The sequence below is a fragment of the Drosophila subobscura genome, chromosome A (assembly GCF_008121235.1).
Source record: "Drosophila subobscura isolate 14011-0131.10 chromosome A, UCBerk_Dsub_1.0, whole genome shotgun sequence".
NCBI classification, from domain to species: Eukaryota; Metazoa; Arthropoda; class Insecta; order Diptera; family Drosophilidae; genus Drosophila; species Drosophila subobscura.
Genome location: NC_048530.1, coordinates 23559173 through 23580193, shown reverse-complemented (window position 1 = coordinate 23580193; position 21021 = coordinate 23559173). Strand labels below are relative to the sequence as shown.

Sequence of the window (21021 nt, the reverse complement as noted above, 5' to 3'; positions counted from 1 at the left end):
CTCAAATCGTGGATAATGATTAAGAATATTTTTACATAACAAAATGTCTTGTAGGTTACCGAACCGAAACGAACCAAACGCAACGAAAATGGTATAAAAAAAGGCGTTAATTTTATTACCAAAATAATAAGAATGATCATAATAATATAATAATAAGTATGCATACAAAATGGTATAATAATAAGATTGATAAAAAATATTTGTTTGGGGGCGCAGGATAGGAAACTTTATGAAATATCTCTTGTGTGTTCTCTTTTGTAATAATTTCGAACCAATATCGAACGACCGATCGATCGAGTTCTCTACAAATGTATTGCCTTGATTTTTGCGCGTATCTACAGTTGTTCCACTCTGCTCTCTAAATTCTTGTTCCGCTAAAATTTGTTCAACTTTCAACTTAATCTTTATCCTCCACTACCATCCAGCAAATACTCTTCGAAAGTGTTGAGCCGATCAAATGTTGTGTTCAGTGTTTTTCTAGGAAGTCCTACAGTTGTCTCGAAGAAGTCCAGAGTTAAGAGTTCGACAGTCAGTGTTGGACAATGTGTTGCCCAGCCCTGGCTAGAGTACGACTAATACCTAAAGAGTAGTTAGCATAGAGCAGGAGCAGTAGCAGGGGAGGGCTGTATGCAGGGCAGCGAGTGTGTCTTTCTTTATGTGTGCATGTGTGAGAGCCATCCGGGCCATCAAGCCCAGCACCATCCATCCATCCAACCATCTAGATTGCGGGCAGCTCCTCCTCCTGAGTTAGACACCGGAGACTGCCCCGATCCGGGCTGATTCGCTGCTAGTGACAGTGCTCGGTCACATCCACGATGACGGACTTCTTCCAGCAGAAGAGGAAGTAGCCCACTGCCGCGCCCAGCACCACCATCAGGCAGAGCCAGACGTTGTATGTCATGAAGATCAGCATGAGCAGGAAGGAGAGCGTCACCTGCAGTATGTGAAGCAGCGTCTGGTACAAATGATTCACCGAGAGCATCGAGGGTCTACGAAAGGGATAAAATTCGCAGTTAGATATCACATCAAAATTGGAGAGCAAATGATGAAATTGAAGCTCACAAACTGAAACGAAAACAGAAACGAAACACGGAACGGAACAGAAACGGAGCATCGATCTTCCAGCAGGTACGGTTTGTCCCTGGAGGTGTCGGTTGTTAAGTTAATCTACACTAGACTAGGGTTAGCATTACGTTTAAAGGTTTTGTATCGCTTCTACAGGTGTATGTGTCAGACATATATTTACATATAACTAGCTGCTGGCACGAGTACTGGTACAATCAATCTGTGGCAGACTTGTCACCCAATACGCGAATGGAACGGAAACAGTTGTGTGTTTGTTGCAATCGGACAGACCAGACGTCTGAGTCAGCGCCCCTCACGCTGTGTAAACATGTGCAGCGTCTCTGGGCAGGGAATACGATACGATACGATAATATCAACTCAAAATGTTAGCATTAAATTAAGTAGTTCTAAAATTGCACTTGGAATAATGGCTGAAAGAGCGATACTTACGGTTGCTTGTGCACAACTTCGCCAACGTATCTAAAAGATCGATTGAAGCGTGTCACAGTTGCAGATTCGTATTCGGGTTTGCGGATCGAGTGAACAGATGCGGATACGGATACGGATACAGATACAGTTACAGATTCGGTTTCGGTTTCGTAATACAATATACATCAATCAATTCAATCAGCGATTACGTTTAATGGGGAAAAGCGGTTGGTCGGAATGAGCGTGGATTTTGGCGTATTGAATTTACAAATGAAGAACGGCGACGAGCAGATGCAGATGCAGAATCAGGTTCGGATTCAGTTTCAGATGGTGCGGAATAATGATGATGTGGATGCGAATGCGGGATGATGGTATTACCCACAAGAGAGCGGATAGCGGTAACAGTTTACGGGATTTTAACAGGTAACGGTAACGGGTAACGGTAACGATAACGGCAACGAAAACGAGAAAGAAGAAGAAAGCATTAAAATTAATATTTACAACAAGAACAGAGGCCACAACGATCAAGCATGCGATAAAATCATTGAAGAAACGTGCTTCCCCGAGGGGGAACCAATAACTTTACAGAGCTGAGGGTAGCCCATGCCGGACTAGTACTCACTGCACTGGTGATGGGGCAGCCGCCGCTGGCGAGGGCAGGCGCGGTGCCTCTGGATTGCGCTGTGGACCCGTCACCGGGCGGTACTCGAGCAGGTTGTATGTCTTCCAGAACAGATACTCGCGGTAGTACTTTAGTCCCTCGTAGAGCAGGGCCAGCAGGAAGATGGCAATCATCGAACCAATCAGACCGGCCACCGTATCAATGTGCCACCAGGAGAAGAGGATCGTCTCGTTGTACCCAAAGTGGAACTAATCCAAGCAGACCAATCGGAAGATCAGAACGGGATCATGTGATGTGTCGTTTCTTGCTTACCGCCATGGACATCATGTGCTCCATGCCAGTGCCCGTGCCGCCACCGCCGCCGCCATGATGGTGTCCAGCGTGTATGTCGCGCACCGTGGGATCCGTCGTGGTGGTGGTGGTACCAATGGGGCTGATGCTGCTGTCCATCCCACTGTGGTCGTGGTGCATGCCAGCATGGTCGTGGTGCATGGAATGATCTGTCCGAATTATAGATTACTTTACCATGTCATGTTATCCCCCCCTCGTGATCCCTCGAGTACTTACCAACACTGGGCGCACTGTGATGGGCGTGGTCCATTTTTGCTGTCTCTGTCTCTCTGATCTCTCTGGAATATCGTTGATCTGGCGCTTATTGTCTGCGTGACGGGAGAGAAAGTTTCATGCCGGAATTACACATTTTGCCATTAAACAACTGATTCGACACGGCCCCAACCCAAATCGCAAGACACTCAAATTCCAATTAGAAAGACAATCTCTTGTTAGCAGCTGCCTCCCTGCCTCTCCATTCTCCTTTACCATTTCCCTTTTACATTCCCTTTTCCGATGCCCTTTTCCATTCACTCGTCGACGTCTTTTGTGTGGCATTCGAATGGCGCGGCGAAATTGAAATATTTGGCATAACTTCACGTGTGCCATTAAACCGCCCAACGGGATGGGGAGTGTGACCCCCCACCAGCTTTTTGCCACGAGTTTCTTTTGACCTTGCTGCGGCAGATGAAGAGAGAGAGTGAGACAAAGAGAATCCTCCACTCTGCTTACCGCTTGGAAGGCACTTCCAGTTCCAGCCGCTTGCCGCTCTGGTTCTGCAATGCCAGTTCTCGGCACAAAAACAGTTAGAAATTCTCGACTCGGATTCTTGGAACTCTTTTTAATGTTTTTGCATTGTGGTTCACCGCATTATTCGGCTGTCTGTGTACATATCTGCTTCTGTGGTGTCTGCATATCAGAGCACCAGCAGCAACAGCCGTAATTATGATAAGACTTGGGTTGGCCCTTCCGCAATCAGTGGCAAATGTTCCAGTTCCAGCCCCGCCGCAAACATGGCAACTATCTGATTGGAATGATCAAATTGACAATTACCGCAACATTTGGCTGATATCGCGAGTAAAGTGAAGGGAAGTGGCTGGGCGCCGCAAGCTCATTTACACTCAATCTGGGAATTTGCATTCCACAATTATCGCAATGAACTTACAGATGAGTGAAAACTGCACATGAAGGGTGAAATATATTCCGCTCGATGTTGAGGCTTCAAGTCAGCGCTCGTACATACATATGTATGTAGATTTGGATTTGCTTTACAGTAGTCTTTTGGCTCCACTGTGAATGCCCATAGAATATGACGATTCCAGAGAAATGACAGCCACGTACTTAGACATCTCTCTATTACTTTTTAGTGATTAAAAGGGAGGGGGAAACCCGTTTCAATCTCAGCGTAAATATGGAGATTCCCAGACGTTGCGCACACAGCAGAAACAAACTGCACGAATGCACGCGTGCACATGGGCAGTTCCAGATCAATTCAACATTATCTGATAGATCAAGCTTATTTGTTTGAGTGCTGATATTACACCTACACACACCTATGTAAAACTCAGGCAACATCCAAGCTTGAAAGCTTCTTTATTTCAGCTTCACTTCTCGGCTCCTCTTTCAGCTCCACTTTCTTGCTGGGCAAATCTCAATGGCGCACAATTGAACGGACAATTGCACTTTCTAGGCGGGTGGGGGTGAGGGCAATGAATGCTTTGATATTGCTTTGAGCATCTGTATCTGTGATCTGTTTGGGGAATGTTGGACGGAGGCTAGCCTTGGAATGGCGTGGTACGCTGACCGGCCCAACTGGTTGGATTGGACTGTATCGTTTGGTTGGGATTAGTTTGCTTTCAATTTGGCCCCCACAAAGAGCGCAAAATGAAAGGGAAATTGACTTGTCATGGAGAGAAAGAGAGCGCCTTAACGGTATCGTTGGAGAGAGAGAGATGTCGAAATCAGTGCACTCCAAAAGAGAACCAGCATAATTAACTTCGCTACTTGAAATATTGTATGTATCCAAATCTATAGATACTGCAATGGGTTTAAACTTTAAAGTTTAAACAGAGATAGAGACGTGCGAAACCGGTTGCAGACTCTCGCTTTCAAGTATATATGTATGTACATATGCACATACAGTGGCTCCATCGCATAATCGGACAGCGGTTTACTCTTTACGAATGTGCTCAAAAAGTATATAGAAATGCGTTAGACCAACCGTTTTTTCACTTTTTATACAACTTAATAGTATTACCTATCCAAATCATAAACAAAAAGTCATACCTTTTAGTGAGAACAGTTAGTTTTAATCGAAAAACCAAAAAAAGTCATGTTTTGAGACTCAACGCATAATCGGACAGGTCAAAAATGCCAAAGGAAAATCCCGTTTTTTTTCCAAAAATCTTTTCATAGTCCCGGTTTTTCTTATCGAATGTATGCCATGGATGCCTGAATATATACCAGACAAAACAAAAACATTTTGTATGCCCCCAGGAGAGCAATCCTTTTTCGAAATTTCGCTTGCTATAGACATAGAACACGGAAGGAAAACTGCTCGGAAAACCGCCAAATGGATTGAAAAAGGCTAAACCATGGTTCACTAAATAAATATAAGGATCCATAATAAGTTTAGGCTGGTCAAAATTATTCGGGAAGGCCACAGCTAACTTTTATATGATCCAAAAGAGCATTCGATATTAAAAAAAATTAGTAAAAATAACTTTAAAAATTCATAAAAATTAGAACCTACTTCAAAATCGATCGGGAAAATGGTTTTCCCAAAGAGGGGGGTCTTATACATTGAAAAAGTACCATTTGTATGAGAGATTTCCCCGACCTAGTACATTTGTGGGCTCTAACATTGAAATAATTAAGTCGAGAACTTGTACTGAGAAAATTAATTTATCGAATAAGGCATTTTGATGCTATATTCTCTAAAATTCCAATTTTTTTGATAGTGTTTATTATTAAAAGATATTATTTAATGAATGCTACCAAAAAAGTTTAATTTACGATGATATAGCATCAAAATGCCTTATTCGATAAATTAATTTTCTCAGTACAAGTTCTCGACTTAATTATTTCAATGTTAGAGCCCACAAATGTACTAGGTCGGGGAAATCTCTCATACAAATGGTACTTTTTCAATGTATAAGACCCCCCTCTTTGGGAAAACCATTTTCCCGATCGATTTTGAAGTAGGTTCTAATTTTTATGAATTTTTAAAGTTATTTTTACTAATTTTTTTTAATATCGAATGCTCTTTTGGATCATATAAAAGTTAGCTGTGGCCTTCCCGAATAATTTTGACCAGCCTAAACTTATTATGGATCCTTATATTTATTTAGTGAACCATGGTTTAGCCTTTTTCAATCCATTTGGCGGTTTTCCGAGCAGTTTTCCTTCCGTGTTCTATGTCTATAGCAAGCGAAATTTCGAAAAAGGATTGCTCTCCTGGGGGGGGGCATACAAAATGTTTTTGTTTTGTCTGGTATATATTCAGGCATCCATGGCATACATTCGATAAGAAAAACCGGGACTATGAAAAGATTTTAAAAAAAAAAAAACGGGATTTTCCTTTGGCATTTTTGACCTGTCCGATTATGCGTTGAGTCTCAAAACATGACTTTTTTTGGTTTTTCGATTAAAACTAACTGTTCTCACTAAAAAGTATGACTTTTTGTTTATGATTTGGATAGGTAATACTATAAAGTTGTATAAATAGTGAAAAAACGGTTGGTCTAACGCATTTCTATATACTTTTTGGGCACATTCGTAAAGAGGAAACTGCTGTCCGATTATGCGATGGAGCCACTGTACACTGCGCTGCCAATTACATACATACATACATATGCATGTAGTTCCATCCCCAGGAACTATCAGCGTTGCGTCAGCTGATGTCAGAGTAAATGAATGAATGCTGCAAGACTTTCAGTCAGTCACACAATCGTACATTTCCTCTATGCACATGTATGTATATTATTTCCATATCATATCATAAAACCAAGCACAAGACACACACACACACAAAAACGTGCATGTGTACACATTTGATCTCTTGTACCGTTGCAATCGCTTTGCGAAATGCCATGGAAACGAGCATAAGATAAAACAAGCAGAGACATGGCAATAGAGAGGCAGAGAGCAATGCAGAGCAACAGAGCAGCTGCAGCGAGTATTTTCGGTTGATGCGTATGGGAGCAGCAGGAATATGGGGAAAAGTGAATCAGGAGGGTGAGGGCGGGGCGACACTGTTATATCAGAGCGAGTTGTGATTGCGGTCTAAAATTAAAATCAATCAAAAGAGTGAATAAATCACTAGCGTACGTACGCATGCGTGTGTAGTTGTACGCATAACGGTTCGAATGGCGAATCACTGATAAGTGATCGGCAGCACTGATAATCGTAATCGGCATGCAAGCGTTCCGTTTCGTTCCGTATTTCATTATCGATAAGAGATTTGCTTTAATAGTAACTGTAACTGTGGTTGTTGTTGTTGCTATACTTACAGCAGCTGGTGTGAAATTCAGTACGTTGTTGTTTCAATGCGAATTCTGCGAGAATGCCGGCAACAACCAACCGATTCAGCGGAATGTGTGTGTGTGGCTAAAACAATATCAACAATTAACATAATCCACAAACTACAATCGAATCGTCGTCAGCAATAAATGTGAGCGAAACAATGACGCCCCGCAGCGACCCCGCGCGAGATTAGTGCAGCAACTTTTCAGTACATTTCCAGCTCCATGCACATATCATTTTATCGTTTAACATAAATATTGTATGCATTTGTGTGCATATACGTATTTACATCCGTAAGTATGGTATGGACATATGGCTTTGGATTCCAGTGGGTGGTAGAGCCTGCTCGCCTGGAATAGCAGCACAGGCAATAGCCTCCCCCAGCAGCCTAGCAAGAATGTGGTCCGGCAGCATCGCGATTTCCACTAGTTGACAACGCCCCCCCTCCCCCACCATTGGCCCTCTTTGACAACAACCATCTAGTTACGATAATTATTAAATAAACGCGAGCTCTTTCCACAAATACAGGTTCACTTTTGTGTTATTTAATCACATATATGCTTGTGCGTGTGTGCACTTTGCCGTTGTGTGCGTATCGATGGATTAAGAATTGTTTGCACATTATCAAGCTGCTGCAATTGTCCAGCTCTTTTGTTTATTCTTCTATAATGGCTTGGCTTACTTGTCTTTGCCGTTTTGATAAAACAAATTCCGTACGACGTCCGCCCGCAGACAACTTTTTCGTACGATTGTTGATAAATTAATAGCGAACATATGTTTTATTATTCAAAACCGCGATATGTACTCCTCAAAATAGCACTAAAAAATGACAAACACACAGATCTGCACTGGGAAAGATAAAGTTGCTAAAAGCTATTTTAGAATAGCAGTTGCCATTTATGTTTAGTTTCATCTTTAACAAAACGTTATTAGTTGGTGTTTTAGCGAATTTAACAATAATTAATAGTAAAAACAGCTAAAATCGTAGTGTGACCAGCCCGCTGAAACTATCTATCGATATACCAGCGATATCGTGGCTCCTTCCATCGCCAGCGACCAGCGGAGGCGAATGTTTTTGCGTAGTAAATTAAAGAAAACTTTGTTTATTGCCAAAACAGGTGTGAATAAAATGCAGTTTAACTCTTTATCTTATATAATAACTGTTCTAATACTTTTTCAGGTCTTTCGCACTCTCTATTGAGCCCGTTGCACCAGTTCCCTGTCCACCCGAGCAGGCAATAACAAAAAACACGTGCAGCCCACCCAGAACGGAATCAAAACAAATATCTATTTTGCCTTTCGCACTGCAAAAAGTAAATAAAACAGCCTCAACATGGGAATGGTAACGAAGCGTAAGAAGATGCACTATGGCGATACGCACTTGCAGCGTCGCTGGCGCGTCCGCAACCGCCGCCGCGACCTGGACCAAATCGATGACGATCTGCGCACCCGGAGTGGCGAGCTAATCAATCAAAACGTGGACCTGGAGAAGCCCGGCTTTGCCCAGTTCTACTGTGTGCACTGCGCCAAGTACTTCATCGACGACACAGCCATGCAGGCGCACTTCCGCACCAAAGTGCACAAGCGCCGCCTCAAGGCACTCGAAATCGAGCCGTACAGCATCGAGGAGTCCGAGCGTGCCGCCGGACGTGGCAGCTTCCAGCAGGCCAAGAAGCGTGGCATGGAAACACAGCCCACAAAGGAGGAGGTCATTGCCGGCAAACGTATCAAAGTCGAGGAGAAAGTGGAGACCACAGCAGCCGCCGTATCGACACCTGTAGCCAGCACAATGTCAACCAGGGCGACGCGCAACAGGCCCCAAAAGATGGAAACTTAGCAAGGCCAAACCCATAGGACTACCCCCTGGAAGTGTTGTTACACTTTGAGCATTACAATCGCATCGTATAAATATATTTTTCTCTTTCTGTATATACTCTATATGTACATATTTATGTTTGTTTCCCGTTCATGAGGATACTTGTGGATATACATAGATGGGGTGGGTAATCTATAATTATTCGAACTATGCAACACAACAACAAAAAATGGGTACAATAATGTGTGCCTGCAGTAGCACGGACTTCTCAAGCCACATCCATCGCCATCCAAAATGAGAGTGGGAGTGCCATTGGGCTGCAAGTAGGACAATGGATGGTGCAGGCTGCGGGTGATCACTGGGGGGAGGAGCCATGCAAGTGCTCTGCCACCACATGTACATGTGCACGTGTGTACTTATAAACTTTAAATTATATTTATTTTATATCCTTTAGGTAGTATTTTTTTCACTTTTCTTTCTTTCACTTTTAAAATTTTTGGTATTCCTCCTTCCTATTGTTCATGGTTAACACTTTGCTATAAAATATATATATATATACGTGTAGGTGTGTGTGTGTGTGTGTGTGTGTGTGTGTATGTGGTATAGTATGCATGCCTTTCCTTTTTGGTTTCCTTTGAGTTGAGTTGAGTTGAGTATATTATGCGATAGACGGCTACTGGGCTGCTGGCTTCTCAAATTCTCCAGTGAGATGCAAATTTGAGGTAAGTAAATGTGGCCGTGGGGGCTGAGGTGCTGCAGCGCACAACCAGCTGAGACGTTTGCTGCATGTACAGGTAATGATTTCGGATGTGCACAAATCTATATACAATGTACAGTGGGAGGAACGAGACTAGAGCCTTAGAGCTTGTTGAGCACCGTCTGGAGCTCCTCCAGTTTGGCGGGGTACAGCAGCTGCTGCTCAATCTCCAGCTGCTGCAGCGGCTGTATGCCCATTGAGACGGATTTGGTGGTGACACGGCGACGCGTCATCTGCCTGGCGGCAGCGGTGCGGCCCTTGCGCGGCGCACTGGCGACTTGCTGAGCTCCAGCCGTCTGAGAGTTCTGGCCCTGTCCCTGGCAGTTGAAGAAGGAATGCTGCAGTGCCTCGGCGGCGGTGATGCGCTTGTGCGGATTGACCTCCAGCAGGCGCTCCAGCAGATCGTAGGCGGAGGCCGGAAAGACCTCGTACGGCTCCAGCGGCTCGGTCAGATATTCACTCTCCTCGCACAGGCAGTTGAAGAAGTATTGGTCGCAGTTCTTGCACACCTCGCACTGCCCGTCGGGCGACTCGTACTTCTTCAACATCTTGGCGTCGCTGAAGATGGCCCGGTTGCGGAAGCGCAGGCACAGCTTGCGCAGGTTGAGCGGACGGGAACGCTGGCTGAGGGTGACCATGCGCTCGAGGGCCAAGGCCGTCTTGCGTATCTCCTGGTCCCCGAAGATGGTGACTATCTCGGCCAGGGCTATGTAGTCGTTGGGCGCCTTGAAGAACGGATACACCGACGACATGAGCGAGAGGAAGATCACGCCGACGGACCACACATCCACGGCCGTGGTCTGGTCCGCGTACTTGAGCAGCACCTCGGGCGGACGGTAGCCCGGCGTGCCAGCCCGCGAGGCGTGCACTTCCTTCTTCATCAGACAGTTGAGGCACACCGATGGGTTGGCAAAGCAGAAACACTTGCCGCTGTTCGTCGATCCAGTGGCGCTTCGGTTTGTGTTGTACTTGCTGCCGGTGCACGCGACTGTGCCCGTGCCAGTGCCAGTGCCCGTGGCCGAGCTTGGTGTCTGCTCAGGCTGCTGCTGCTGCTGCTGTTGCTGTGTGGACAGCTGTGGCTGCTCTGGTGCCTGAGCGACAACTTCTTTCGACTCGTTCTGGCCATGGGCAATCTCGTTGACCGGCTTGAGCGGCATCTTGCCCCAGCCGCCCTCCTCGTTCAGCCGCATGCGCTTCACTGCTCCCCCCAGGCCGGCATCGGCTGCGGCCACCGCTGCAGCACTAGCAGCAGCAGCAGCGGCAGCTGTTGTCTGCACTGCCGCCTCCGTCTCCCTGTCTCTGAAGCGCTTGCTGTTCGGACCACCAGCTGCAGTGTGGCGGCTGCGCTGCTCCTGCTGTCCTCCTGCGGCCGTGCCCGCGGCCAGGACCGGCGGATTGACATGTTGGGCCAGCCCAAAGTCCACCAGAAGAAACTCGCGGCGCCGCCGGTTGTACAGGAAGTTGCTCGGCTTCACGTCCCGGTGGATCACGTTGAACTTGTGGACGTGGCGCAGGGCCACCAGCAGGTTGCGCATGTACAGACGGATCTCGGACACGTCCATCTTGGTGTAAAAGTCATGGAACCGGTCGTGGGGCATGTAGGGCATCACGAAGGCAGCCGAGGCGTCACAACGCATGCAGCAGTGGATCCCAACGACATTGTCCATTCCGCTAATAACGAGAAAGAGTGAGATGGCACCAGGTTAGCTTTCGCTCTCTTCCATCTGCTGTGGAGCACCCTTGACTCTGCTCTGCTCCGCATCTGTTTGCATGCAAAAACGCCCACACACACACAAACACAGAGACACTCTCTCTCTCCCCTCTCTGGATTGAGTGTCTGTGATGGAGCGCGCGTCGACGTCACACAGCGATGAGCGATGGGAATACGCGAGCAATCGCCGTGACTAGTCATAATTATCGTCGCTGTGACGCAATTGGGGCTACGGAATTTGCGCAAATTGCTTGAACAGACACACAAAAAGAATCGCCGTGGGTCGTCTGAGGAGGAGGCAGCCAGCCAGCCGGCCGGCCAGCCGGCTAATGTCATGCACGTACACACGTCCGACAGACACCCACGCGACCACCTAGTGGGCTCTCAATAAGCTCAGGGGTCACAGCTCATCCGATCAGCCCCGTGCGCCAGGCGGTTCGAAGCGGTGTGGAACGCATTGGGTATGCGTCGGGCTTTTAGCCACTGAAACGGCTGGCCCTAATCTAATCTCAAAGCAGCTGTTGCTGTTGCTGCTGCTAATCGATAAGCGCCTGCTGCTAGTCTGGGATATGCAAACAAATATCCGCAGCTATTTACATATTTGATTCATCATTTTTGCACATTGCACTCACAAGAGCAGCGGCTAGAGTGGGACAGACAGACAGACGGACGGACAGCCAGAGTGCTGGCGCATTGTAACTGTAAATGAGCACGTGAATGGTGTGTGAAAGTGCAATAAACGTTCATTCGTTTCGCCTCTCGCTCGCACGCACGCTCGTTCGCCTGTTGGTTCGTTCGTGCTGCCAACTTAAATAAATTGCAATGACGTAGATTGCGAAGCGGCGGCTGGCGGTTACCGGCTGACGTCGGTTACCGACGTCTGACGCAAGCGAGGACGAAAACGAACGAACACCACCCACTGGGTGGCAGATCCGGGCTAGGGACATCCTCCTACACATGTATTACGCGAGTGTTGGCTGAGTGGGTGGGCAGCTGGTGTATGTGTGTGTGTGTGTGTGTGTGTGAAGCAACTCTGTTTTGAGACCTACCCCATTTTGGTCATGCACTGGAGCTCCTTCATAATGCGGTCGGGATGGCTGGTGGGTATGTGGTGCTTGATGGCGAACTTGCGCCGCATGCTCTCCGGCAGATTCGCCTCACGCTTAAGCGTGGCCAGCAGCACGGTGCTGAAGGTGCCATTGCCAATCCGGCTCTGTACGTCAAACAGGTGGCCCACGTCCGGGATGCGCGTCAACAAGTCGGTGATGGCATCTGTGGAGGAGTCAAACAAAAGGTGGCGGTGGTGAGGGGGGTTTTTAATCCAGGCACAGACACATTCTACAGGTCCGGCCACCCATTTGCACGTTGCCACATCGGGATGCTGGCTGGATGCTGTTCTGCCCGAAAATAGATTCGAAAACGCGCACCAAATGCGCTCTCCCATCGTACTTACCTTCGCTTTTGTTACGCAGCTTCATCAATCTGGCTCCTGTGGCCACATCGACTTCCGCTTTCGTTGCTGTTGCGGTTTCTACGGCTCCCATTGCTCCTGCCTCCTCTGTCGCAGACGGCAGCTGCTGCTCCGCAATGGGCGTTCCGTTTTGCTCCGCATTGGGCTGTGCGGGTCTGTTGTGCTGCTCCGCAAGGGGCTGCTGGCTGGGCGCAGGTTTCGCGACCGGACCGCTCTCATTGATGTTGAAGTGGTGATTCAGCTGCTTCTGGATATGCTTTGTCACTGCGTTTCTGACTTTGGTCGGCGTATCCAGGCGAGCCGCCTGCCTGGCCCCCGCGCCACCGCCGCTGGCATTGCTAACGAGGACGATGGGACTGGTGCCAGCGTAGAACTGGATTGTGTTCGGCTTTGATTTGCGGACATGCTGTGCGTGCTGCACATGCTGCTGGTGCACGGCCATCGGCTCGTGCTTGATGAATCGCTGCTCCGCCATTGCAGGGTTCAGCTAACAACTGGGTCTGTGTCTGGGTCTGTTTCTGTGACTGGACTGGGCTGGGCCTGGGAGTATCTTATTGTGGCAATAGTGCGCTTCTGCTGCTGCTGTTCATCGGTTTAGTCCATGGGGGGGTTGCGGGATGAGACGAGCTTTTTTCTCCACAATTCCCTGCGAGTGTGTGGATGTATGCGTGCTCGACGCGTGCGTGGGTGTTGGTGGGTTCGTTGGGGGACTGCGACGCGACGTCCAGCGCTGCCGGAATCCAAGAATTAAAAACGGTTCGGTGCTCTGCTACCTCACTATGTGGTTTCTGTTTCTGGGTGCACGCAATACATTTTTAGACCGAATTGTCGAGAGTTTCAACTGCAACTGACGTGCCTCAGGCTGCCTGCAACGTCTACTTACTTGTCTTCCGTCTCGCCTCAGGGATGTGTGCTTTAGTTTTAGCGTCAGCTTCCGATTGTTGTGTGTGTCGCCCCAGTCCCCGGCTTGGGCTGCCGCCTGGGCCACCCTTCACTACACTGCCCACTCTTCTTCAGCGTTGGCGTCTCGCCTGTGACGTTTGCGGCCTGGTGGCGCTTCGTTTTGGCCAATTACCTGCGTTGGCAAGACTGGAAACATCTACTGAGCCCGCACTTTGTCTATTATCTAATTAATTTTCGCAAATTCCCGTCCGGCTTTCGTTTTTAGGTGGCCCAGAATTCATTTCGCACTTATCGACAATCGATAGACAACAGGCGCGCCAGCTGATGCGAATATCGATGGTTTCCACTGCACTGGACTGCCAACTTGCATTTATTGCGAATACCGAAAATATACATTTATTTAACTTTCAATTTTAACGTGGATTACGTGCATACACAAATTGTAGACTACAGGACACTCTGCCGACTAGGCGGCTAAAAGGAGGGAGCCCTAGGCAACATAAAATAATAGATTTGGATACAATAAATAAAACAATAAATAGACAATTGAGGGAAACTAGCGCTCGCTGTGGGTGCGGCGATGGCCGTACTCCTCGCGCAGCAATGGCAGTCCGACGGTGTATGTGGAACTGGAGGCGTTGATCGATTGGTTCGCGTCTGTGCAGCGGACACAGGGCCCAAAGAGGCGCAGCATGCGCGTGCCCATCGAAGATTTCCTGTGCCTGTTCTGAGTTTGGGACTGGTCCAGGAGGATGGTCTCGCTGGTTCCCGTGTTATCTGGATTGGTGCTCTGACTGATATTAATGGACCGCACCTCGATGACGCGATTGTTGCGCTTGTCAAAGTAGTAGATGCCTTCGCTCTGCGCCCAGTCCTGAATCGGCGGAAATATGGTGGCTTGTGGCTGGCTAAGGTAGCGCGAAGGTGAGCGCAAATCGAGGGCCTCCACCTCGATGGCCGAGTCGTTGCTGCTTGGGTGGCTGCTCTCCGAGTTGTTGGGTGCCGCAGCCCGCTTGTTGGTGCCAGCTGCTCGGTTGGTGGCGGAGGCACCGCCTGCAACAGGAACAGTAAATATGAAAAAGAGCGGAGAGACAGCCAAGCTGGAATGACTCACCACTGGGCTCTGCTTCGGTGCTGTCGTTGCTAAAGTCCAGCGAGAGTGGCTGGATGTTCTTTTTGGGCTTGCCGGGATTGGGCTGGCGGGCGGCGGGGGCCACGCTCAGCAGGGCCACCTCAATGGAGCCGGCACTGCTGTCGTAGGTGAGATTGTTCACATTAGAGCCGGGCAGCGGCGTGGCGGTGTCCGCAAGGGCCAGCGAGAGCAACTCCTGGTCGGTTTGCGTGGCCTTCGGAACGCTCTCGGGCAGACAGAAGTTGAGGGACCGAAGCGAGTGACTTTGATTGCGTTTCAACTTCTGTTCGCAGTCGGTCAGATCGGTGCGCATCATCTCACAGCTGCGTCGCAGCTGCATATTCTCCATGGCCTTCTCGTCCAGCTTGGCCTGCAGATAGTCGCTGTAGGACTGCAGCCGCTGCTGCTCGTTCTCCAGGCGCACTTGGGCGTCCTTCAGGTCCTCCTTGTCGTTATGCAGGCGCTCATTCTCGCTGAGCAGCCGCTCGTAGCTGTCGTTGGCCGTCTTGGCGTCGGTCGTGTTGCCCGCACTGCTGTTGTCCAGCGACACGTCCAGATTGTGCAGCTCGTCCGCACTGAAGTGGGCCGCGCGCGCTCTGGCTGTGGCTGTGGCTGTGGGCGTCAGGTACTCCGGCATGGAGCTGTGGTGCTGGAACTTCTTGGCATTCCGACGCTGCTGGTCCTGCTCCTGGATGTCCGCTATGTACTTGGCCACTTTGCTGGTCACGTGCTTGTAGCGCCGCTTTGTGTACGCCGAGTGTATGTCCTGGTAGGAGACAGACTTGCTGCTTTGGGCACTGCCCATCTGCCCTACTGTGGGAATTCCTTCTGCCATTGCAGACTCTGCGAAAGCTGCATTGACCATAAAGATAAGTGGCAAACCTCTGCAGGATTAGGTGTTTGATCTGCTTACATTTATCCACCTCTTCGCCTTCCTCTTCTTCGCCCTGGTCACGGCCCACGGGGTCACTGACACAGGTCTTGGCACTCTTGTTGGCGGCATCGATGAACGAACTCTCGTCGGAGCAGTCGCTGGTTAAAAATGGCGCCGGATTGCGCTCAAACGCCACTGGCTTATCGTGTACGTTGAACTGCCTCTTGAACTGGCGCGGGGCACCAGCGCCCACGCTGTTTAGCTGCTCGAACAGTTCGTCGGCGGGAAAGCTTTCGTCCTCCAGACTCATATTTAACAAAATTACAAAAAACGACGACCAACCGCGAGAAGAACTTTACACAAAAACACTAATGTTGGACCGACGACGACTGGAAGAGCACCGTTAGGCACGAAGAGCTGCCAACTGCACCAAAAAATAATATTTATGACGTAAAAAAAATAGCTGTGTTTCTGTTTCCATCGATATGAGTGAAGTGAATATCGAACGATACTAATCGATGACAGCCAATGTGCTTTGCAAGGCGTTTGTCATTTTATAGAACATTCTAAACAAAAAAGGCGCCGGCGTCAAGTTGCTCGAAATTTCTAAAATTCCAAATTATCTTTTAAGTAAAGCAATAAATACAAAATTGTGCGATGTCGATGGAACAGGTAAATAGCATAACACACTGTTTTCCATTTAAAATTAACTCTCTTTCGCTTTTACCCATGAAAATAGCTCAAATCTGATGTGGACGAGTTTGCAGCCTTGCTGGAACAGGCCCAAAGCGCTCGTGTGAAAGGTGTGCTCACCACGGGCAAGGCAGAGGTGGAGCGTGAGATTGTCAATCTGGAGATGAAGGCACGCCTGGCCGCCGAGCGTCAAGCATCCGGTTCGAGCGAAGCCAAAAGGTGGGGATTCATTTAGAGACAAGCTTCGTGTTGGATTAACCTACCCCCCTCCCACCCACACAGATATCTGCATGAGCTTACCGACTACGGCTGGGACCAGAGTGCCAAGTTCGTGAAGCTCTTCATTACACTGAACGGCGTGCAGGGCTGCAGCGAGGAGGCCGTGACCGTCAACTACACGGAGACATCGCTGCAGCTGCATGTGTGCGATCTCAGCGGCAAGGACTTTGGTCTGACGGTAAACAATCTGCTGCACGCGATAGATGTGGACAAGAGCTATCGCAAGATCAAGACCGACATGGTGGCCATCTATCTGAAGAAGGCCGAGGAGGGCGTCAACTGGGACGTGCTCACCTCCATACAGAAGCGCCTCAAGCAGAAGCAGGACACCGAATTGACCAAGGACACTGACAATCCCGAGTCGGCGCTGGTCAACATGATGAAGAAGATGTACAACGACGGGGACTCCAAGACCAAGCAGATGATTGCCAAGGCCTGGACCGAGAGTCAGGAGAAGTCGCGCATGGGCAAGGAGTTCGGCGGCGCCGGTGGTCTCGACACACTTGGCGATCTTTAAGAGCACTCCACATAGATTCATAAAGTATAATAGCACTACGGCTTTTGATATGTACATACATCCAGTATACATAAACCCACATAGAGAGGCGCACTGCTCGCTCGTGCATCATGCATCCAATTACACTCACAATTTGATGGTAAATAAAGTACCCGCGCGGGAACTAAGTTCAGAATTGAAAGACTCCTCTCCTCCTTCCTCTGTTGTCTGTTGCTTGCTTGGGTTTCTATGTATAATTGTGTATAGGCGTTTATTAATTAAATTCATGTGATTAAAATCAATAGATTGCTGCCGATGGCAACACACTCTCGGTTGTGGTCTAATCTATTCTCCATTCGCAATAGTTAGTTTTTGCTTTCGAAATTAACTTGATAATTACACATTTAGGCTGCATTTAAAATACATTTTATATGTTCCACGGATATACGTATATCTATAACATTAATCGTTAATCATTAAACATTAAACCAATACGCAATCGAATAATGCTCCCCGAGGTGCAGGAAGGGAGGTTCTAGGCTCTCATCTCCTCCCACATATCGCTATCGCATTTTCTATATTTAATTGTTACATCCCCGGGGGTATCAATCTGCCAAATTGTAGCTATTTGTTATGTATCGTGTGTGTGTGGGTGTGTGTTTGTGTGTGTTTTTTGTTGAAACAATTAAATTGCTTCCATGTCTGCTCTTTGTTAAACAATTACTCATTAGTTTGGTAGCGGCGTGCCACTAGATTCTTGCATCTAGAATCTATATTCCTATGGGTACAACCAACTGCATTATTTTGGTGTCTGTCTCCAACTCAAATCAAGAAAGGAAATCAATAATTGCGATAATTATTCAAGTACATAAGAACTATACAACATGTCAGTGTGTGTGTGTGTAGTATGTGTGTGTGTGTGTGTAGGAAGAAAAAACACAATTACAATTACAAATACAATCTATATAGTGTTAATGTCATAGGTACGATGTACTAAACTAAATGTTAACTTTGCTATAACTAAAACAAATACAAAAAAAAAAAAAAAAAAAGAATATAAATCAAGTAATTAATGTTTTTGCATGTCTCCTCTGCAACGTATTTTCGTGATATATTTAATTCCGCAGGGTGTCCGTTACCCTGTCCGTTACTCTGTCCGTTCCTCTCTTCGGTGTCCGCATGCATTTTGTGACAGTTTCATCCTTCAGTTTTGGTTTGTATCTATGTGAGTGCGTGCGTGTGTGTGAGTGTGTGTGCAGGTAAAGAGCGCTTCAACTAGGTAGGAAAATATGTGCAGGACTGTGCAGATTTGAACTAAGAATTGCTGTCCAGTCCTGCACATACATAACTTACAGCCTTGAAACGCACTGTACGCAGGCATAACTGTGGAATATGATTGTGTCTCCATATTGGATGTACATATGTATATAATAGATATTTCTATGCTGTAAAAGTTGAGTTTCTTTTCTCGATTTGTAAAAGCTTTCGGCTACTCACACAATGGATCTATCGATCCGAGGATCGACGGGGACCGTTCCCCCTCTGCTAGCGTACAAAAATAAATGTGTTTTGTTCTCTTTCCTACGAGTCGAATTAGAAGATTGAATTTGCCTGAAATCTCCCATTAAAAATTTCTAGAAAACTATTCGTATATGTAATCGCATATAGGTATACGTATACATATGTATATGTTTGCACACATGTATGGGTTTTTGTGTGCTGCCGTATTCGATATAAGTTTGTTGTTGCCTTGTATATTTGGGGATTAAAACTTTTCTGCTATTCCTAGACCAAAAAATGCAGTTAAAACTTTTATCTCGAGTCTTTTGCAGTGTTTTTCAAATCCGATCATCGCCCGATCTTCAGCACAGACCGATAAAGTGAGGGTTACAAAAAGAGCGTAAGATACAGGAGAGGGCAGGAGACTTATAGGTGTCTTCCCCGCTTAGAGGTTTGAGGATTATATCGCACGATTGAGTATAGAGGAGAGAGAGAGAGAGATTGTGTTTATAGGCAAGGCTGTGGCCAGGTGAATTTACACTTTACACCTCACCACAGCGCATAAAATCACCTTTTCTAGTATATTCACCACCTTGGGCTGTGCTGAGTTTGTCGGGTGTCGGCATTGTCAATGAGCTAGCTCCTCCTGTTTCTGTTTCCTATCCTGATTCCTGCTTGAACGTTATTCTATGGCCTGCAAATCGATTTCCCTTTGGGTTAGCGGTATTTCGGGTCCCACTTCCACTTCCACTTCCACTTCCATTCCTCCATTCCTCTCCACTGCACACATACAAACACACAGCAGCAGCAGCGGCGACAATTCCAGCTTGGCTTTAATCTAACTTATGGACTAACCCCAAAACCCAATCCCAATCCCAATCCCAATCCTTTCTTTCCTTTTTCCTTTCCTTTTCCTTTTTCCTTTTTCCTTTGGGAGGTTTTTAGAAAACGCTCGGAGGCAGTCGGACCTTGGCGCTGGCGGCGGTTGAACGGGCACGGACACGGACACGGACGCGAACGCGAGCGCTGACACGGACGCTTGGCGTCCACAGGCGCTGCTAGTAAAGCTCTGTATGATGCCGCACCGGTGCCGGAATCTTGGACATGCCCCTCTCCCGTCTGGGCGAGATAACGTTGGTTGCTCCGGCTCCCGCTCCCGCTGCCGCTCCCGCTGCCGCTCCCGTGCCTGCTCTCGTTCCCGCTGCCGCTCCTGCCACTGTGGTGGAGTGATTGCTCTCGCAGGAGCTGGCCGCAGAGCTGCGCTTGGAACGCGCCTTGGCCGGGGGCGAACAGCTCTCGGAGCGTTCCAGGTTGCCATTGCTGTGGACCCACGCTGTGGTGAAGTCCTCGTACACGGGCGTCTTCTTGCCATTGGAGCCGGCCTTGCAAGTGGCTCCACCCACTCCCGCTGCAGAATTCTGTCCAGAATTTGCCTGGTTGACGGCCGCGTAGCGGGAGAGGAGTGTCTTCATCTTCTCGAGAATCTGGGCGTCGTTCTTGGCACTGCTGGCCGCCTCCAGCAGCTGCTGGGCCAGCGGGGATGAGGCGTGGTTCTTCACCGGGGACGTGGTCAGGGAGCTGGTGCAGCCGCCGCCGCGCACTCTCCGCCCGTTGCTGTCGTAGAGGATCTGCGAGGAGCGCCCCTTGCCGCTCCGCTCGAAGGGAGTGGGCGCCACAAAGGTGTCGGGCGTGCACTGCGGCCGACGCTTGTGGCTGCTGAGGTCCGCTCCAGCTGTGCGTCCGCTCCAGGTGTTGGTCACGTCCCGCACCATCGGCAGCTGCGACGCCTGCCGCGAGGCACGTGGCGGAGGCGTTGGCGTTGGCGTGGCTGTGCCCGTGCCCGTGGCCGTGCCAGTGGGCGTGGCGCGGGTGCGCATGGAGCGGTAGACGGGCTGTTTGCGATTGAAGCCACCAACGGGCGGGCAGTTGCCGACGCCAGCGACACCGCCACCGCCACCACCGCCGCCGACGGACGAGCGGCTGCTCAGATCCTGGAGGCTGCCGCCGGCCCCGCCGCAGGTGCTGTTGTCGATGCTGCGCCGACGCTGGGCCAAGGGCGAGCGGGGAATCTTGCTGAGCAGCGCCGCAGATGGCTGCGCCTCCAGCTTGGCGGAGGACCTTGGCGGACTCTTGGCCATGTCCACGGTAATCTCGTCATCGGTGATGAACACGCCCGAAGCCTCGAACTTGTCCGGCAGACACTTTGGCAGACTGAGGATCGCCGGCAGCGACTGCGGGCCATCGCACACGGAGTAGTCCACGTCCACATCCGCATCCACATCCACGTCTAGCTCCTGGCCATTGAGGTCGTCCTCCTCCTCGAGTATATCCGCAGCTGCCTTCTCCGGCGGCTCATCCGAGGGCGAGATTTGCGAGTCGCTGGACGTCTGATCGAGACGCGCTGCAAAGGGGGCAAAAG

At 48.8% G+C, this 21021-nt stretch overlaps 6 protein-coding genes across 13 annotated transcripts in view; 2 read left to right on the top strand and 4 right to left on the bottom strand.

The window, feature by feature from the left end:
* Window positions 1–359: 359 nt before the first annotated feature.
* On the bottom strand, window positions 360–7777 carry LOC117903409 (high affinity copper uptake protein 1). Of its 5 annotated transcripts, none has more exons than XM_034815410.1 (7): window positions 7653–7777; window positions 6954–7054; window positions 2684–2775; window positions 2429–2616; window positions 2117–2364; window positions 1516–1545; window positions 360–989 (listed from the first exon to the last, which is right to left on the bottom strand). In XM_034815410.1, exons 3-7 carry the CDS (start codon window positions 2715–2717, stop codon window positions 788–790), a joined length of 702 nt encoding a protein of 233 aa, XP_034671301.1. In that variant the 5' UTR covers window positions 2718–2775; window positions 6954–7054; window positions 7653–7777; the 3' UTR covers window positions 360–787. The 5 variants fall into 5 exon arrangements, with proteins under 5 accessions (XP_034671301.1, XP_034671299.1, XP_034671304.1 ...); XM_034815408.1 differs by having other exon boundaries at window positions 6958–7054; window positions 7653–7776; XM_034815413.1 differs by lacking the exon at window positions 1516–1545 and having other exon boundaries at window positions 6958–7054.
* A 171-nt stretch (window positions 7778–7948) lies between these two features.
* Window positions 7949–8908, top strand: LOC117903410 (zinc finger protein 593 homolog). The gene is made up of 2 exons (XM_034815414.1): window positions 7949–8088; window positions 8151–8908. The coding sequence occupies exon 2, from the start codon at window positions 8304–8306 to the stop codon at window positions 8805–8807; it is 504 nt and encodes a 167-aa protein (XP_034671305.1). The 5' UTR covers window positions 7949–8088; window positions 8151–8303; the 3' UTR covers window positions 8808–8908.
* LOC117903405 (cell division cycle 7-related protein kinase) lies at window positions 8860–13924 on the bottom strand. Of its 2 annotated transcripts, XM_034815401.1 has the most exons (4): window positions 13609–13924; window positions 12708–13519; window positions 12304–12526; window positions 8860–11214 (listed from the first exon to the last, which is right to left on the bottom strand). In XM_034815401.1, exons 2-4 carry the CDS (start codon window positions 13198–13200, stop codon window positions 9645–9647), a joined length of 2286 nt encoding a protein of 761 aa, XP_034671292.1. In that variant the 5' UTR covers window positions 13201–13519; window positions 13609–13924; the 3' UTR covers window positions 8860–9644. The 2 variants fall into 2 exon arrangements, with proteins under 2 accessions (XP_034671292.1, XP_034671294.1); XM_034815403.1 differs by lacking the exon at window positions 13609–13924 and having other exon boundaries at window positions 12708–13562.
* Window positions 13925–14008: 84 nt separating this feature from the next.
* Window positions 14009–16062, bottom strand: LOC117903407 (protein swallow). Its single transcript, XM_034815406.1, has 3 exons — window positions 15674–16062; window positions 14743–15612; window positions 14009–14681 (listed from the first exon to the last, which is right to left on the bottom strand). Exons 1-3 carry the CDS (start codon window positions 15942–15944, stop codon window positions 14185–14187), a joined length of 1638 nt encoding a protein of 545 aa, XP_034671297.1. The 5' UTR covers window positions 15945–16062; the 3' UTR covers window positions 14009–14184.
* A 94-nt stretch (window positions 16063–16156) lies between these two features.
* Window positions 16157–17238, top strand: LOC117903408 (calcyclin-binding protein). Its single transcript, XM_034815407.1, has 3 exons — window positions 16157–16306; window positions 16374–16546; window positions 16610–17238. The coding sequence occupies exons 1-3, from the start codon at window positions 16292–16294 to the stop codon at window positions 17121–17123; spliced, it is 702 nt and encodes a 233-aa protein (XP_034671298.1). The 5' UTR covers window positions 16157–16291; the 3' UTR covers window positions 17124–17238.
* Window positions 17239–17350: 112 nt separating this feature from the next.
* The window catches only part of LOC117903404 (GAS2-like protein pickled eggs), a 47634-nt gene continuing 43963 nt past the window's right edge, over window positions 17351–21021 (bottom strand). For 2 of the 3 annotated variants that reach the window (XM_034815399.1, XM_034815400.1), the window contains exon 10: window positions 19661–21003. In XM_034815399.1, the coding sequence (XP_034671290.1) occupies window positions 19661–21003 (1343 nt within the window). Of the gene's footprint in view, window positions 21004–21021 lie in introns of all 3 variants that reach the window. The other variant, XM_034815398.1, reaches the window with a different exon arrangement.